We start from the raw sequence: 18,832 nt of genomic DNA on the forward strand, positions 1-18,832 counted from the left end.
AGCATTCGATTTCCTACAAACATCTGCTAGCCATTATTCATTCATTCACTGATTAACGACGCTTTCGATTGCAAAAATCTTCTTAACAATGGTCAAAATTTCGTAACTGTCATTTTGCTCAAACGAGTCAAAAGGTCTTATAGTTAGGGAGGGGGGCAGATGCCTCAAAGCGTGCAATTTAACGCCAAAACATCCTAACTCTCATTGGGTTTTCAGATAAATACAGAATTAGCTCTAAGGAAGGAGCGAGGCTGGAGATATTCATTGGTATCCAGAACGATTTCTGGTCTATGCTGTTATTATCTTGGGGCACAGGAACATCGTAAGGAGTTGCTTAATGGCTCATTTTAAACGAAATTGATGTGATTAGAAACTTTTTATAATTTTTACGAAAACTGCATATATTTTTTTACAACACTGTAGGAGCTTATGTAATTAACATCAGGAATTTGTCACATCTACGCGCTTTTGTAATTATAAAAGAAAATATTCAAAATAAAACAATATTTTTAAAAAGAATTTGTACCATTATAAAAAACATATAGACATTGTTACGGAAAATGCAGTAATTTTAGGCGGGTTTTAACAAAAAATCTTATTTCTCAATTGATACTAGAATAATTCCTGAAAATTTTAAACAGAATAATTTTATTTAACTGCAAGCTGCAGAAATATTTATGGTGTCGAAGTAATTGTATTGTATAAGATTAACGACGCTTCTTGACTACTAAGGTAATAATTTTAATTTTTCAATTCAAACCAGAAATTTCACCTTGAAACGTTCATATGGCAAAGAATTCTAACAGCAGGTGATATACGTATTTGATAGAACTTATCCCTGAAGCCCGAAAACTTAAATATATATTTAGTAGTCCGAGTTTTGGCAGTAGCTAGCAACCCAATAAGAAATAATCACGTCCAACATTAAGAAATATAATCGCCCATAACTCCTAAAAATAGTGCCAGATCAAAAGAATATTGATATTAAAAGAGGATCATTAGATGAACTAACCATTGTGTATCTTGGACTTAGTTAGCTGCCTGATGCTTTGAGGATCGTCTCTTACTATTCCAAAGAAGAAAAACCGCTTACCTTTTCCCTGTTTGTAATCAGGTTTCTTTGTAAGAGATTATATTAAAGACCAAACTGTATCCATTAATACCTAAAGAATTAAAATTAAATAAACTCTAAATCATGGTTGTAGCAGTAGAAACAGTAATAATGAAATCGTAGACCCTTGAATAGCTGCATTTCAAAAAGATTTGGGTGATGATTGGGTTTGGAAAGTCGACATAATGAAATATTACATAAAGAATCGATATAATTCATTATAAAAGGGGACTATGTAATTTTGATCGCATATATTCGGGATGCAGCGGTAGCTAGTAACCTAGTAAGAGACGATTACACCCCTTAGTAAAAACTACAAAAACCATAACTCCTAAAAATATAATCAGATTAAAACAAGGTGTACACTATTAGAACCGTCTTGTCCAAAACCCCAATATAGGAAACCTACTGTCTCTTGGCTTGAACAACAAGGAAAATATATTTGGCTTGAAAATCAAGAAAAGTGGGTGAATCCATGATATTCTGCATTTACGTTATCTTTTTTTTGTTTTCTCTTTCTGCTCAGATAGCTTGGGATGGGAACATCGTAGGGAGCTATTTAATGGATCATTTTAAAGGAAAATGATGCGGTTTCTTTTCTATGAAAACAAAGAGCAATATGAAACTCCAGAATATGTTCCGTATAGGAAAGGCTGCCCCTTCCTCATCCCCACCTTCCTCTCGTGGTCTTATAAACTTGGGGTGATGCTCATTCGATCGGGGAACGAGAGTTCTAGTCCTTTTTATGAGTCGAAAGTAATTGAAGACCAACCAGCCTTTATTCTAAAACTGTTTTTGATATCTGGTCTTTTCGCAACCCTAGGGACATATGATGGACATTCTGAGGTACCTATTTTGTACTTTCTCTGTTGCTGCTCACTTTTGCATAGGGGACTTTTTCATGGGGGAATTATCCGGAGGGAGTTTTTCGTGGGGAGAATTCCAGGAACAATCTCCTTTGGTTCTGGGAGAAATGACAGCTTCCGTCAAAACCCCATGGCAAGAAACACTTAAAAAGGTGTTGCTTGCTTTTGAAAGTGTAGCTGTCTCTTTGAATCAACATACCGATAATGTTTGAATTTTTACGCACGAAAGGCATTGTCAGAAATAAGTAACAAGTTTCCTTCACCTATTTTCACAGTTCAGTGTTGCAGCAATGATAAAAATGTGGCACTGTCCCGAACATTTTATAATTTTGATACAACAACAAAAATAACCATCCGAGAAAATCAGGGTTTTCAGATAGGAAGGCCTAAGATAAGTCCAGGGTGCAAAAAAAGTTTTGTTTGTTATCCTTGGTACTTTAAAGTCCTTGAAGCACATAATTAAGAAACTGCTCAAGAGCTCGAGAAGAAACAGGTTCTTAAATTAGTAAGGACAAGTTTTGCACGTCCCAGGAATAAACACTTCCAAATGAAACTAAATATAACAGTGTATGTCAGTGGTTCCAGTCAATGACACAGAGGTACTACTGTGGGTAGGTGCTGTTAACGAATAATTTGCCATGATTTGATAGGTTGTCAAATGTCATGATTTGACAACCTATACTAGGTTAATTACTTATTTCTAAATTAACCACCCTGATGTTTCATTAATTTTCCGATGAACTATTTTTGTGCAAATGTGGAATATGAGACTACTGACATACGACCTTCTACTTCAATTGTTTTCTGAAAACATTAATCAAGGTCAAAGTTCTTCCTTTAATATAATCTAGGGAGGTATACACAAATAAATTGAACTTAGCAAAAGGAAGATTTACAGATATACTATGGACCCCTATATGAACCCGATATACTATATACCTAATCCATTCTTAGTCGGAAAGATCTTCCCAGCCGTTCCTGACCAGACATAACAGCCACTCTTCGTCATACTTCCCACATCCAACCATAAATGCTTCACTAATTCACACTCGCCCAAATGCACTTTCATTTTCACATCCACACATTCCGGATGAATATGTACCCTCTTTTTTCAATCTTTACCAATATACAGTCTACTTTCGCCAAGAGGCAAACAAATCACACTGCAGTTCAATTTTCTCATCACTTCTCTTTTTATGTCCACGAAACTATTCTAGATTCTCAGAAGTATCTCTATATCGATAGTAAATTTCAAAAATTCTTTTTTTTTAAAGTCATTTTTTTTTAATGCTACCAGTTTCCATGACCAAAACCTTACACTCATTCTAAACCTCGGCCAGTTTGCAATTTTCTATATTTTTCTTAATTTGGTTAGTCCAAGAATACGCTGCCGAATCTAATTGACCCAAAATATGCTGATTTTACCCGTCGTGTTCCCGGTGGACAAACATTTTTTAATCTAAAACCTAACCATAACTAATAGCCTGGCACTTCTAAACCAAAATGGTTCAAAATCTCTTTATTACTAGGCTATTTGAAACTATACTCTCTAAAAGATTCCTCAAATAACTCTGAGCCACGACAAATTACCACGTCTACCTTAGTCTTAGATATACGTTTTTGCATTTTAACATTCTATGCAGACCTCATGTGGCTTCTAAAAATCAACTTGTTGCAAAGCTGTGCTTTAGTGTTTTTGTCAAGATTTTGCATACTAAACAGTTTACCTTTTGCCTTAAGTTTTCAATCAAGATAATTTCGTTCATCATTAACTTGGATCTCAGGTCCGCAAAACTAATATTATCCTCTTCATTTACGCATCCTCTAGGCCTAAATATCATTACTAGTTTTTTGTGTTTCTGTTCCCTTAATCTTACATACTCGTGAAATGAGTTAATGACGATTTGTAGGTTATTCCTGCCTTTAGCCATAAGAAGTGTATGCCATGTACAAACACTAGGATACACATCATCGACATACTTATTGATAACAGAGGTGCGGTATTACCTATCATAAATTGCTTCGAGCTATTTTTGTATTGAAAAAGCAACTAAGGTGGTAGTATGCAGCCCCTGTTTCTCCTCCACCACTTGTAAATACTTAGAATATCTACCCCAAACCTGCCTCAACGACAGATATATTAGCGATCAATAAGCGTTGTCGTATGCTCTTTTTAGGGTATAAAACTAATAAACAACTTTTTACCTTTACCTCGCGTGTACTTAGGTGCTAGAACATTTAGCAAAAACAAAGTGTCTACCGCTCTATAACCTTCTCTGAAACTTAATTTAACTCTATTTGAGATAAAATTCTTCTCCAGTCATCTTTTTAACATAACTAAACTGTAAAACTTTACAAAACTTTCCCTAGTGAATTCCCTAAATGTTTCCCCTAAAATCTCAGTAATCTGATCTACCTCCCTTTTTTGAAAAACAGTTTAATTACTGAATCGTTCCACTAACAGGACCACTTGGCGAGTTTTATTATCGCTAAAAATTTAGATACCATAAACAGAAGAAAGTAAGTGCCTTCCCGTATTATATTTGAGTGGGATTTCAAGATTTCAGGTTCCCCCCTCCAGGTCCTCCCAATGTCACTGGACTCGGTTGGGATTTAAAATAAGAGCTCTGAGGCACGATATCCTTCAAAATATCAAATTTCATTAAGATCCGATCACCCGTTCGTAAGATAAAAATACCTCATTTGTTCTTATTTTTCGAATTAACCGTCCCCCACTCCCCCCCCAGATGGTCGAATAGGGGAAGCGACTATATCTAATTTAATCTGGTTTGATCCCTGATATGCCATCCAAATTTCAACGTCCTAGCTTATCTAGAACTACCCAAAATACCAAAACCGGGACAGACCGACAGAATTTGCGATCGCTATATGTCACTTGGTAAATACCAAGTCTAATAAAGATTACTGCACGATGTAAGGTCGTGACACAGACATACAATAATACAAAGTTTTGAACAAGACAGAGCAAAAAAGAGAGAAAAAAGGAAAACAACAAACAACAACAACATAAGTAAAAACAGCAAAAGTACGAAGTAAGCAATTCAAAAAAAGAAAAAAAAAGGCAAGGACTACTGAAATGATACAGAGTAGCACCCCAGGGCAGTCATATTCACTTTTTTATTGTGTTTATCTATTACTCTAGTTACTGCAATATTCGGGTCAGCAATTTTAAACTGAGGGATAATTTTTGTGTTGGTTTGCCAGGGTGGAAGGCGGGGTAAATATTTTGCAAAACGGAAGAAGAGTGGACTTATTTTAGTTGGGTCAGTATTAGTTAACAGTTTCCAAAAGAGTGAAATATACAGAATGTGAGGGAGAGCTATTGCATTGAAAAGGCTAGCTAGCAAATGCCGGTTGAATCTGAACTTGCAGGAAATTATTGACGCATAAGAAGCGGAAATGCGGTGGGTTAAATGTTCAATAAGGAGGTTACGGGTGTGGTGTATAAACGAACCTGTGGGGAGACTAGAATACACGAGGTGATGGACAGGTTGAATCGAAGAATTTTCAAGTTTGACTGAATTTAATAGATCAGTCCTCCAGTTAAAAAAGACTATTTCCGACTTGGCAGAATTAAAATGTAGACGAAACTGAAGGTATTCTGCTTGGAGGATAGAAAAAAAAATCACTGACTCGTTGCAGGGTGCGAATAAGATTCGGAACATCGTCAGCATAACAAATTAGTGACAGATTTCTTGACGGTAAAATTAATGAGGAGGGATATAGATCCTGAGCGTCAAGGACGTAGTTATTAAATAGACCAGATAAGGAAACTTCTCCTTGGCGTGCACCTTTTAAAACCGGAATAGTTTTTGTTCAAGCAACTGGAGGCATATTCTATGGGGCGGTAATTTTAATTGAATAAGCAGTCGAGAATGCATGTCCCAAAGTATGAGACTAACTGCAGGGCTTAGTCCTCGCTTGGCGCTTTTTTTTCCTTTTTACAGTACTCCGTTCTTTCTTTGTGACGGGTTTTTAATTAAGACTATTATTGATACTAGAAGTATTTAGACTATTTAAAATTTTGTCAATTAATTTTCAATTCCTTGATTCCCCTTATGGTTTATATGGTCGGGAGAGAAAGGGGCTCTTTTCTCCTCTCTTTCGCTACTTTTTGCTACTGTCTATACATCCTATTTTTTCTTACGGGTCAACATAAAGTCCTTAGATTTTTACTAAGGACTGGCATCTAGTTTTTTCTATGTTTGGAATTGTCATAATTTGTCATGCAGTGCAGCCAAATCTGTAACAATTGTTTAAACGGATGCTCCTTTTTCAGAGAATTAATTCGTTATCTACTCGATAATTTGGAGTACGACTTTGATTCTCTTTTGACAAGCGAAAGCAGTGAAAGTTCACCAATTTTCATGTAAGTATTTGCTCATACTTTTTTTATTTAGTTACCTGTTGTACTTAATCCTTAAACAGCCGTTTTATTTGTTTTTCATATTTCAAAATGCAGTAATCTTTGGACTCCTATGCAGAATTATGAATTATGTCTTATCTTTCTTTTTTAGATAGATACCGAATTTATAAGTAACGGAGCATTTACACGAATAATGTTATAGTAAAAGCCTTAAGGTTCCTTGGTTAGGTGAAAGCTAGGTTGTTAGTCAGGCTTTCTTAATTACGCCCGAAAGTAAGGAGCAAACATAGGGTGCTTGTATTTCATGTGCTGGTGCTTGTATTCCTTGGTTAGGTGAAAGCTAGGTTGCTAGTCATGCTTTCTTAATTACGCCCGAAAGTAAGGAGCAAACATAGGGTGCTTAGCCTGGTTACTCTACGAAGCAAATTACTTAGTATGACGATACTTTTTATATTTAGGGATGCAGTCGATAAAGTCTGAAAAGAAGAAGAGTGTAATTTTGCGAACGTAGAGAGTGCGTCGACCAAATTTTCAATCGTAGATTAATAACTGAGAAGTGTCTCCGTCGTCAAACACCTTTAGTCCTCAGTTTTATAGATTATGAGGAAGCGTTTGATTCAGCTGATAGAAAAGATTTAGCAAAGGTCTTATTCTTGTAAGGTATACCAGATAAATACATTAAAGTTATTGGGGCTATGTACGAGAATAACATTGCAGCGGCAAAGGGAGTAAATGAGGTTTGTTGCTAGTTTCGTATCAAAGCGGGCTTGCTTTAGCAAGCTTTAAGCAGTTAAGCAAGCTTGCTTTCTACCCCCATTTATATGGGTCATTTTGATGAGGTTTGTCCCTTAGAGCAGAGCAAATGCAATGGGAATCACGGAATCAGATGGGGAATAAAACGCTCCTAGACTTAGATTGTACTGATGATTTAAGCATCCTAGATGAAAACGTTGGCAAAATGAATCAATTGTTAGAGGTTTTGCAAGTTCAGGGTGCAAGAATATTTTTAAAAATTAATGTCAACAAGACTAAATCGCTAAGACTAGTGAAAATTGAAGATGAAGAGATAATGTTTGGTAACAAGAAGATCGATTAAGTGGACAGCTTCACTTAACTTGGTATTATAATTAGTAAAGACGGCGGGTGCCATGGAAATGTTAAGAATAGAATACCGAAGGCCCAGGGCGTTTTTTCGCAGTTGAAAAAAGTTTGGAAGAATGGGAAGATAACTCTGTAAACCAATAATATTGGGGGCCATAATTATGGCAGTGGTCAAGAGTAGTGACGGCTCAATCTGTTACAGCACACCCATAGAGGCTATACTATTGAAAGTACTAGTCCCTCAAGACGTTATTACGCACACGTGGGTCTTACGTAATACTATAATACACCTATTTTACCCGTAATAGGGAGTGTTTACCTATCTTGAGGAGTAATCTTGCGTGACTCGTTAGATTTATTCAGATGGTGATGCACACGTGACTGTTGTGTAATGACATTGCACACATGGGATGCTACATAATACTTTAGGGTATTTTCTTCAACATTTTATGTTCTTCAAGGTGTTTTCTTTTTTCCCTTAAGGCGTTCTTTTCTTTCAAGGCAGTTTTTCTTCAAGATTTTTGTCCACTTTAGGAATCGAATGTAAGACCAGAGATTTCCCCAATGATCAGACCAGAGCCTTAGACAGCTTGAGCAGCAAACTATTAATAATATTTTGATTCGGGAAAGAGATTCTACATGACACGCTACTGATTCCATATTACAAATCCTTTCACCACGAGAGCGTTCCAGTATCCCAATGCTGCTGACAGTTGATGTATTAAGTAAATCTGCATGTTAAGTAATGGGTTAGCGAAAATTATCAGAGTGGTAACATGGTGAATTGTTCTTAGCAAAATTTTACTAATGGATGCTTTTACTCCATTGGAACTTGAATTTGCTATCAGAGATGATATAAAACCAAGAATATCCTTATGGCTAGAATATAGTACACCTTCATATGCACTCAAAAGTCTATCTTTTCCTCTTCGCAACACAGAATTTTAAAGCTCTATTAGAGGAAATCTAGAACAAACATACCTTTGTACAGAGGCTACAAGATGTATTAAATTGTACTAGTGAAATATAATGAAGTTTCCTCTTGGAACAAGAAATCTCAAGAATGAAGGCTCTTTTGTACATACACGTCTTATTTATAAGCGAATGTGCAAGCATTATTAAAACACATTATTCTTAAGGCACTGAAATCAATATTATGGACACTTAAAAGGACACTGAATTAAAAAAAAAATTGAATGGGCCTCCCCCTTATTTCCACTGATTTTGTAAAGATTGCCTGCCCCATGATATTTCTATGATTCTTATTGCCATTCATTAGGCATTCTCAGATATTTCCATCATACAAATATACTTTAAATCCTTTTTTTATTTTTTTTTTTATTTCTATAATAGAATTTTAAAAAAAATCTTAAATGAGCCTTCCACAATCATTGCTAAATGATAAAAATATTTTCTGGCGATTCCCAGCCTGTGCCACTCAATGGCTGGCACACGACACCCTCTGAGGTGCATTATCATACCTAATGCGTTTTTCAGGAATTTTCTTGCAAAAACATTCGTTTACAATTGAATCGATTGCTTAATCTTAATGAAAAATCCCCAATAGCGTTTTTTCTGATGACTCCTGGCAATCGAGGCCAATGTGGGATAATGTACCTGCCTGATGGCACCCTCTGAGGTTCAATATCACACCTAAGGCACTTTCATCCTTTTTCCACAAAATGTGGTACACGGCACCCTCTGGTGTACATTATCCTGCCTAATGTATTTTACAGATATTTTCCTACAAAAATGTCCGTTTACACTAGAATAGATCACTTAAATTTAAAGAAATTTCCCCATATTGTCTCTTCTGATGACTCCTGGCAATTGAGGCTAGCGTTGCAGATTGTACCCGCCTGATTACACCCTTTGGCGCACATTATCACACCTAAGGCACTTTCAACCTTTTTGCTATAGCTTTGCATCTGTGGGATGCCAAACACAGTCAAAACAAAGTATGTGCTTGCTGGTTGTTAAAAGGGAATATCACAAATATATAAGGAATGGCTGGGGGTATCAAGTCGAGATGTTGAAGAGAGATTAGACGCAAATCAGGCCCCCTTGCACTTTTTAGATGCCTCCTCTGCTCAACACTGATTGAAATTTTGAAACTGTCATTTTGTTCAAATTGGTCAAAGGGTACAATTGCTATACCATGGGATGACATGCCCCCCACAGCCCCTGTGCAAGAATTGTAAATTATGCAGTTCGTGCATTGTTAGCATACAGGATTTATCATTAGGAGAAGGGAAACTTTCAGGAGATATTGAAACATTGTCATGGAAGAGGTCCTTCCATGCCCTTTTTAGTTGCCTAGCTTCCAAAAACATTCAATCCAAAGCCATCCTGATCAAAATAGTCTAAAGAGTCCGATAATTCTTCTTACTATGTTTTTGAATAATCTTAATAGTACAATTTTATTATGAAAATTAATTTACGGGAAACTCAAAAATAGTGTGGAAACCCACAAAACTGGTGCCGGTCGAACAGAAAATTGTACTGAAAACTCTATAGAAAAAAACTCACTTAGGAGAATTACTGTTCCCCATCTTAAGCAACAAGGAGAAGTGATTGTTTTTCACATGGGATTTGGTGATGTGTCTCCTTTTGTTATGTTTTAATCGTTGCTAGTAGTTGGGCACTGAAATGTCATAGAAAGATATTTAAGGGCTCATTTGACAATAAATTGCCCTGTTTAGTGTTTCCTGTAGTAACAAAATCACACTGTGGGAGCCATATAAATTGGGCTCAGACTAATCTTACAATAATGTTTCCCAGCTAGGGTGGTAAATACTATAAGGATACAATTCGCATAAGTAGGAAGAGTTAAATTCCTATTTTTAATTGGATATCTCTTGGAAGAGGATATCAAGGGGCTACCATATTGGGGTTCAAAGGGATTTAATCTCCAGGTACAATTTTTGCTCGGTTATACTTATTATTTTTTCAAGATCGTACTGCATTTTCACTGCCTTTTATATCTCCTCCAGGACCTAATACAGTCTCACCCGCCCTCTAAAAGAAAGGGGAATCCAAATTCCCAAAGAGTATAGTTTCGAATTCAGCTTCTGAATCCATCTGACACGGTTAGAGCCCCTGTCCCCGTCATTGCACAGTAGCACAAATTTATGTTAAAGAAAAGCGACTGTCTATGGTGATTTAGTTTTAAGAGCCACTTCGGTAAGGATGATCTAACATAAGATACTATTCTTTTTTACAAAAAAGTGCATATTTTGGCAGCAAAGCTGTTATTGACAACGTGATTCGTTCTTATCGAAGTTGCAGCTAATACAAAGCAGAAGACTTTTTCCTGTGTGTAATATTTTCCATAGTAGGGTCAGATTGAGTGTTGTTGGACACCCAGCTATCAATCAGATATTTGTCTTTTATTTTCTTTTCCCTTTTGTAAATCTTTTATGTTATCATTAATCGCGAGGCTAAGTAAACCTTTTCACAGAGTATGACTGCGTTATTAAGTTGGAATATTCTCGGTTTCAAAGCGATGAGTCACCCTTTTAATGGTGGCTTGACAGCAAAGGAAGTAACTTCTCGAGTCTTTGATTTGCTTTCCTCCAGTCACTATTTTCTATTTATCACATCAACTGGTCATGTCTGCCTACGATTAGCCACTTTTTTCCTGCCCAGGCATTGAAAACCAGAAGTAGTGTATTTAAGTTTTAGTTCAGTTTTGTGACTGCAGTAGAGGTAATATACAGCAGCGAATGTTTCTCTAAACATGACACACATTTCATAGCGCGCAATTTGGGAAATTTCCTAAGCCGTCAGCCTTCAGAGCCATAGTTTCAGTTGTTACTTGGTTTTGCATTTGAAACATTTGTCATTGCGCGCGCGCGAAGGCAGGTGTCGTGAAGCTTGTGTGGTTTTAAATGTGTGCAAAAAAACTTCAACGGAGAATATAGGCCTTTTCGGTACTGTGTATTACCTCTACATTTGTGACAGATTTAGAGTTGAATAGAAGTGATTCCTTTCTTTTGTATCCACTGTGCACCTTTTGTCTAGTTTTGTCCCCGGATTATAATTAGCAAACATTATAAGATTACAATTAGTATAAGTAGAGAGACTTGAATTCCTAGTTTCAGTTTGAAACCCCTCGCAGGGAATACCACGAGGCAGCCACATCGGAATTTAAAGGAATTTATCCTCCAGTTATGATTACTGTTCGGTTATATTCACGCATGTACAATAACTTTGGACAACCTAGATTGGTTGTCCAAAGTTATACCAAAGCATTTTGTTAACTATTCGAAAGAATCCCAGTTCCGAGATTTTTTTTTATGATTCCAGGTTACCTGTGTTATTTTATAATTATAGCCTATAGAAATTTTCATTTGAATAGCAGCCATAGGTGTGTTATCTATTAGTAGAGCCACCGATGGATTTTAAGAGTCAGTATTAAGTAGCCTGGTGTAATTTTTACTCCAGCAACATACCCTCGTACCGGTGCCTTGCTCATACTACGCCAACATCTTCTACAACCAACATGTGTAACCACCTAAAGTTCGACTAAAACGAATTATGTCACCGGAAAATTTCTTTTCCCAATTTGGACATATATTTTCCGCTTGATAAAGGCTTTACCGCATTTTTGTAGTTTTTTTTTTTTTTTTTTTTTTTTGCTCGCAAAACTATTATTGAAACACTTAAGCATAATTCAAAATCTTTTTTCCAAAAAATATAACTGATTTTCTTTATACTGTGATTATTTTCAGACCTCCAGCACGTCCAAAGCTTCCTGTTCAAGCTTCAACACCTATTCAAGCACCATCTAATGAAGCTGTTATCATACCAGGCTCAAATCTCAGAAAATTTAACGAGACAAAGCTCTCAACTGGTCAACCAAAATTTTCCCAACCATTGCCAACTAATACAATCCGGACATTTTCAAACCAGAGTTTGCCAACAACTATACCTCAGGTGGCTATAAACAAACAACCGGTAATAAACACAAACAAGATTTCCCAGCAAAGGCCGATTACAAACGAGGGATTCAGAATACCCTCAGGTACTGGTTTCAGACCAGTTCAAACTACGCCTTTACAGTATAGCCCTCGGGAAAATGTTCCTCAGCATCATGGGCAACAGCAAACTGCTTTCCAACAGTACGGACCGCGCCAAACTGTTTCTCAGCGACTTGGACAGCAGCAAGATGTATTCCAGCCACAAGGACATCAGCAAACGGTCTCCCAGCAACAAGCACAGCAAAAAACAACACCCCAGCATCAAGGATCACAGCAAAGCTATTTCCAGCAAAAACCAGAGACATATTCTTATACGGCTTTTACGCCACAAGAACCTTGGTGGGAGAAGTAAGCTGTATTTTTTTTTTGTTTTGATTTAGTTTCCTCACACACTCTCTCAATACCTTTTTATCTTTCTCTCCTCCTCTCTCTGTCTCTTTTTCTCTCTTTCCCTCCCTCTCTTTTCCTCTTCTTCTCTCTCTTTCCTCCTGTCTTTTCTCTCTCTTTCCTCTCTCCTCTTCATTACTGAGAAACAGAACATAAGTTGCTTTAAAATCGTCCAGAAATTACTGAATTGTACTGTGTTACCGAAAGTGAATTGCTCGATATTTAACTGCATGCTAAGTTTTACAAAGTTTCCGTTCCTAAAATGGAACTAATATCTGTCTTAATTGTGGTATTATGATAACATTTAGAAAAATCTGATTCGGCCATTTTTCAATATATTTTTTACAAAATTAAATAAGTGAAAAAAGAATTTGCGAAAGATAGGGTCTAAAAGTTCTACCTAACAACCATTCGGGAATTTTCGGGAATTAAAACCACCAATGGCTTTTCACGTAAAGTATTTTGGAATCGTTAATTGAATTGGTTAAATTAAAAATCTGATTTATAATATAAACTAAATAAAAGACCTACACAGAGACCCCAGCCATGACACATAAAAACGTTCTTTCTGCAAAATAGGGGTTTGAGTGTTTTTAAAGTTACGAGATTGCTTGGAAAATGATTACAAATTTATAAATTGAATTTTTAGCAATCTTAAGTATAATTGAGAAGCATACCAATATTATAGAAAATTGACTACTGCAAACGGTGTATCCAACTCGAAATCGAACCTAAGCAAAATTTTTGAATTTCGACAGGGATGAATAGTGCCATATTTCATAACCAATAATAATGGTGTTGCACAGATAAGTCAATAAAATTGTATTCTTTATAGATATGCACGAGAAAATGCTGTTGTCCATCGTACAGCTCGACAAGTAAATGAAGAGAATGCCTTGTGTCCAACAACATTTCAGTTTGCATCTCCAAAAGCTGCAGTTAATACAAAAGGAAATTGGATGTTTGTAGTGAATGTGAAAGGTGGAAACAATGAGCTCACCCAGCTTGTTAAAACAGAAAGATGCGCGTAAGATTCACACTTTTGAAATTTACTTTCCAAGTCGTATTTATTTTAAATTGAGTTGACTCGATCTGAAAGCCAAATAGTAACTTCGATAATTTTTAACTAGGAATAATGCTAGGAAAAAAAAAACTAGGAAAATTTTTTAAAACAAATCACAACCTAAAACTTATCACAAGTCACTTGTTATCAAGCCAAACAATTGGCTGGATAACAAGTTACAACAAGTCACAGAATAGTACGCAATAGTAGTTCTAAATAAACAAGGAAAAAACATAATTAGATGAGAAATAATACATATATATCTTGCCGTAAATGTCCAAAATATTGTTAATGTCGAAATTCACCAGTTAATGTTCGAAATTCCTTTTTCTCTTCATGGATTCAATTAGCTTTTCGATTCAGCCTTTTCAGTCAGATGCAAGCTATGATGGTAAAAGTTAAAGTTAGGTTAGATTATGTTAGGTCAGGTTAGATTAGGTTAGATTGCGTTTAATTTGGTTTGGTAACCTAACCAAACCTAATCAATTCTAACCTGACCTGCCATCATCAAACTTTGCATTAAGTTGAAAAAGTTGACTGGCAACGCTGACTAAATCCAAGGAGAAAAAAGGTATTTCGGACATTCATTGGTGAATGTCGACATTCACCAATTTGCGGACATTCACGGTAACATATACATATTTGAACAACTGATCAGATACAGTCAACTCAAATTGAGGAAAATAACGGATGAACATTTGTGTGATTTAAGACTTCGTATGCGATTGTATACTTCAAGATAGGCAGATTTAACCCCTACTGCCGCTGCTGCTGACAGGCTATTACACTCGCGCATCCACGAGAGGCCAAATGTTTCCTCATCCTACTCTTTAAATTTCCTTGAAAAAGCCTTAAACTTAGCTGATCACGATATTCTCTTCCATATAATAATAAAAAAGTTGAACCTGATCATTTCCTAGCTAATGTGATATCCCTTCTTTCGAACAAATTGCAATTTGTAAAACATCCAAATGTATTTTGTTGCTTCCATTCTATTTATTGGGAGGTCCTTCAGGGATCCTTATCGGGATAATTTTCTTAACACTCCCTAATCACAACCCTACTAGACCCAACCCACCATGCGTAGCCTCTGCAAACATTCCAAATATTCACCAATTCGTGCCCTTACTGAAGTTGCTAGAGAAATATAACTTTCTTGTCATTGGATAAACTTAAAGAGTTAAAGGTCCAAAATAAAATATTGCTGATATAAAGAAAGACTTTCGCTATTAAATAAGACCTCTAAATCGTTGGAAAATCAAAACTTATTGCATAATAAATGTTTTAATTGGAGAAAATTAAATCTTGAAGAGTTAAAGATCCAAAATAAAAAGATAGCAGAGATAAAAAAAATATTTCGCTATTAAATAAGAAGTTTCGATAATTAAAAGATAAAAATTCTCAGATTGAAAAGACTTTAAGATTGTGAACGTAAAAAAGTTTCCACTGTGAAACAAAACCTCTAAATTGTTTGAAAATCAAGACATATTACACTAAAAAGACTTTAATTGGGAAAACTAAATCGTGCTTAAAATAAAATCCAAACTCTCCGCTCGCCTTTAGCTGTGTCTCGTGGCTTCAGCCATTCTAACACGTAAGAGTCTAAAATTTATTACTTAATCCGAAGAAGTGTTATAATAAAATTATGCATGCCTATCTGAAGAGTCAAAACTTGGAGTGGGAGGGGGAAGCTACTAAACGGGACATATTGAGAAAGTCTCTCCGATATGTGTACATGAATTACGCCAAAAATTTATCCACACAGGAAAAGATGAAACAGTGACGTTTCGTGCGTTTTATATTTGGATTAGTTTATCTGAAACTTTTAGCACAGGCGTTAGAAATCTGATATTTATCCAGACAGTTAAGCCTATCCGATATGAAGCTTGGATATCTATATATATAAAAATAAGTTGTCTGTCTGTCTGTGGATCAGGTGACGTCATGTTTCTGTGTTGACTGACGTCATGAAATTAGTTGTCGTCATTTTTGCTTTGACGGTGACGTCATTAACGGTATTTAAGACATTTGTTCACAGAAAAATGTTTAATTGTAAAATGACTGAAGAACCTACAATGGCAACAGCCGAGGAAGCTGCTCAAAGAGTTTATGCCAAAAAACTTGCTGCTGATAGAGAAAGTAAGAAAAGAAAGCGTTCCGAGGAATCACAAGAACAGCAAGAAAACAGGCTTGCGGCTAAAGAACGCAAAACCGCGCAGTTAGATGAAAATCCACCTGGACAGCGAGAGTCAAAACATATCAAAACTGAAAATGATAGCAATGATGATTGGGTTTGGGATTTTGACTTGGATAAGGTCATCAATGCCTACCAGATTTAAGTTAAAAAAACAAAGGTTCGTCGATATGTACTTCATAGTGACGCTGAAAAATAAAGAAGAAAAAGAAAACTGAAAAAAGAAAAAAGGTAAAAAACTAAAAAAAACTAAAAAGAAAAAACACTCAAAGAGAAATTACAGACCGGGACACAAATGACGACCGAGACAGAGGGAATATAAGTGACGACCGGGAACCTCAAAGAGAAATTACAGACTGGGACACCCGGACACAAATCACGACCGGGACACAGGGAATATAAATGACGACCGGGACACAGGGACACAACTACAACGGGGACGCCGGGGGCACAGGCGGGATATATAAATGACGACCGGGACACAGGGATTGTTCGAATAGAAATTACAGACCGGGACACCGGGACACAAATGACGACCGGGACACCGGGACACAGGGAATATAAATGACGACCGGGACACTCAAAGAGGAATTGCAAACTGGGACACCGGGACACAAATGACGACCGGGACACAGGGAATATAAATGACGACCGGGACACAGGGACACATCATTAGAATAATGAGGTATAGATCTGAATACGGATTGTTTTTCCCATGGACAATTATATGTTGCATGTTCAAGAGTCAGTAAACCTGACAATCTATTTATATGCACAGACAATGGGACAGCGAAGAATGTTGTATATTCGCATGTTTTACGTAGTTAAAAACATATATTTATATCTATCTCTATTCACAGGTGGGACACAGGGACACAACTACAATGGCGCGTAACTAATATGGCGCGTAACGACTTACGCGCGCGGGGGGGCTTGGGGGGCGCGAAGCGCCCCACCAACTAGGTGTTGGGGTGGCGCGAAGCGCCACCCCAACAGCTAGTTGATTATATATTCAACATTAGGAAAAAAAAAGCTTGGAGTGGGAGGGAAGCTGCTAAAAGGCGCATATTAAGAAAATTTCTCCGATATGTGCATATGAAATACGCAAAAATTTATCCACGCAGGAAAAGATGAAACAGTGACGTTTCGTGCGTTTTACATTTGGATTAATTTATCTGAATCTTTTAGTAAAGCCGTAGAAATATGATATTTATCCAGACAGTTAAGCCTATCCGATATGAAGCTTGGAAAGTGATTATATATTCAACGTTAGGGAAAAATCACGAAAAGAGATAACAGATGCAAAATACTGTAAATCAGAAAGAAAAGGAAGCTAGCCAAAGTATTCGCGCTAAATTAAATAAAATATGAAAATTCTTAAAACAGTGTTGCCGGAATGTGCGCAGTGTTGCTAGTCCAATACATAAAATAGATAATGCACCTGTCATATAACAACCAGTAATAAATAGCAAGCGTTTGTCGTCGTATTCCCATGTTACAAATATATGCTAGGATTGCCGTAGTATTTCCGTCAAAATTCAACAATAAAGGTTATCGTAAAAATCCCCCTCGAAATGGAACGATAAGGATTACCGTAGTACACGAATGATAAGGATTGCTGAAGCATTCCAACGATTATGAATTTGGCTTTCATCGCATGGATACGCCTTGCTCTCCCTACTTGCAATTTCCGTTCAAATCAACGCTTAAAGAGCTCTCTATGATGTCCCAGTGCCCCCTAGCAGGGCTACGTTCGCTATACCATCTCTTGTCATGTATAGCCACTGTGGTCTTAGAACAAAAGTTTTTAGATTATGAGCAAACATTTGATTCAGCCAGTAGAAGAACTTTAGCGAGGTTCCTATCCTTGTATTCTGAGGCTCCAAAAATTGTATAGAACACATTTTTATCATTACCTGACTCTATTCCAGGTTGCAAACTGTAGTATCTTCTTGAATCTCAATCGCATTCATTACTCTTTCGGTATAATTTAATCTAATAATACTTTCAATATGTTTCAAACTGTATTAATAACAATGATAATAATAATGCATAGTTAGTTCACTAAAGATGCTTGTTAACTATTTCTATTAAAAGTTACTTAAAAAGTAAATTTAAAGTTACTTTTCTGTTGTTCCAGCTGCTGCAAAACGTCACCTGGAAAATTGAAAAAAACAACTTTTTCGTAACTTTTTATTGAACCTGGAATGCAGCCCCTGTCATAACTTTGGAAGAAAAACTATTTTTTTTTTTATTTTGGTTTAAGTCAAATTGTATTTGACTGTAGGTTTTAAAACACAATTTCAATGATTTGACTAGAAATTTAATCCGTAGGACCTCTTAGGATTTCTTCTTTTAAATTTAAGGCACATCTTTTTTTAATTTAATTTTTCCAAAATAGTTTTAAACATTACAAATCTAGATTTAGCACTTTTGAGAGGCAAAAGAATTTCTTTGGGTCTCTTTTGTGATTTATATTTATTTCTGGAGGTTTCTGTTTTACACACTAAATTTTATAAAAATTTGTCAAAGGTCTGTCCCTTTGAAAAGGGAGGCTTTAAAAGCAGATTTTAAAATCTTTCAAGGGAATAAGTTAGGCTCTAGAGTCTATACCCATTTTCAAAGTTTCAGTTATCTATATCAACCACTTTCCAAAATAACAAAAAGCTTCCCATCCAGAACCACACCCAAAAGTTTCGTAGAAAAGAAAAGAAATATACCCTATAATCCACTATTTAGTG

The 18,832-nt window shown here is 36.2% G+C and overlaps 1 protein-coding gene across 1 annotated transcript in view; it reads left to right on the top strand.

Annotated features, from left to right (window-relative positions):
* The window catches only part of LOC136032076 (uncharacterized), a 37,332-nt gene that overhangs the window by 12,669 nt on the left and 5,831 nt on the right, over positions 1 to 18,832 (top strand). The window contains exons 3-5 of the mRNA XM_065712199.1: positions 6,278 to 6,367; positions 12,199 to 12,795; positions 13,670 to 13,861. Coding sequence (XP_065568271.1) covers positions 6,278 to 6,367; positions 12,199 to 12,795; positions 13,670 to 13,861 — 879 coding nt within the window. The remainder of the gene's footprint in view (positions 1 to 6,277; positions 6,368 to 12,198; positions 12,796 to 13,669; positions 13,862 to 18,832) is intronic.

Source organism: Artemia franciscana, chromosome 10 (genome assembly GCF_032884065.1).
Source record: "Artemia franciscana chromosome 10, ASM3288406v1, whole genome shotgun sequence".
NCBI classification, from domain to species: Eukaryota; Metazoa; Arthropoda; class Branchiopoda; order Anostraca; family Artemiidae; genus Artemia; species Artemia franciscana.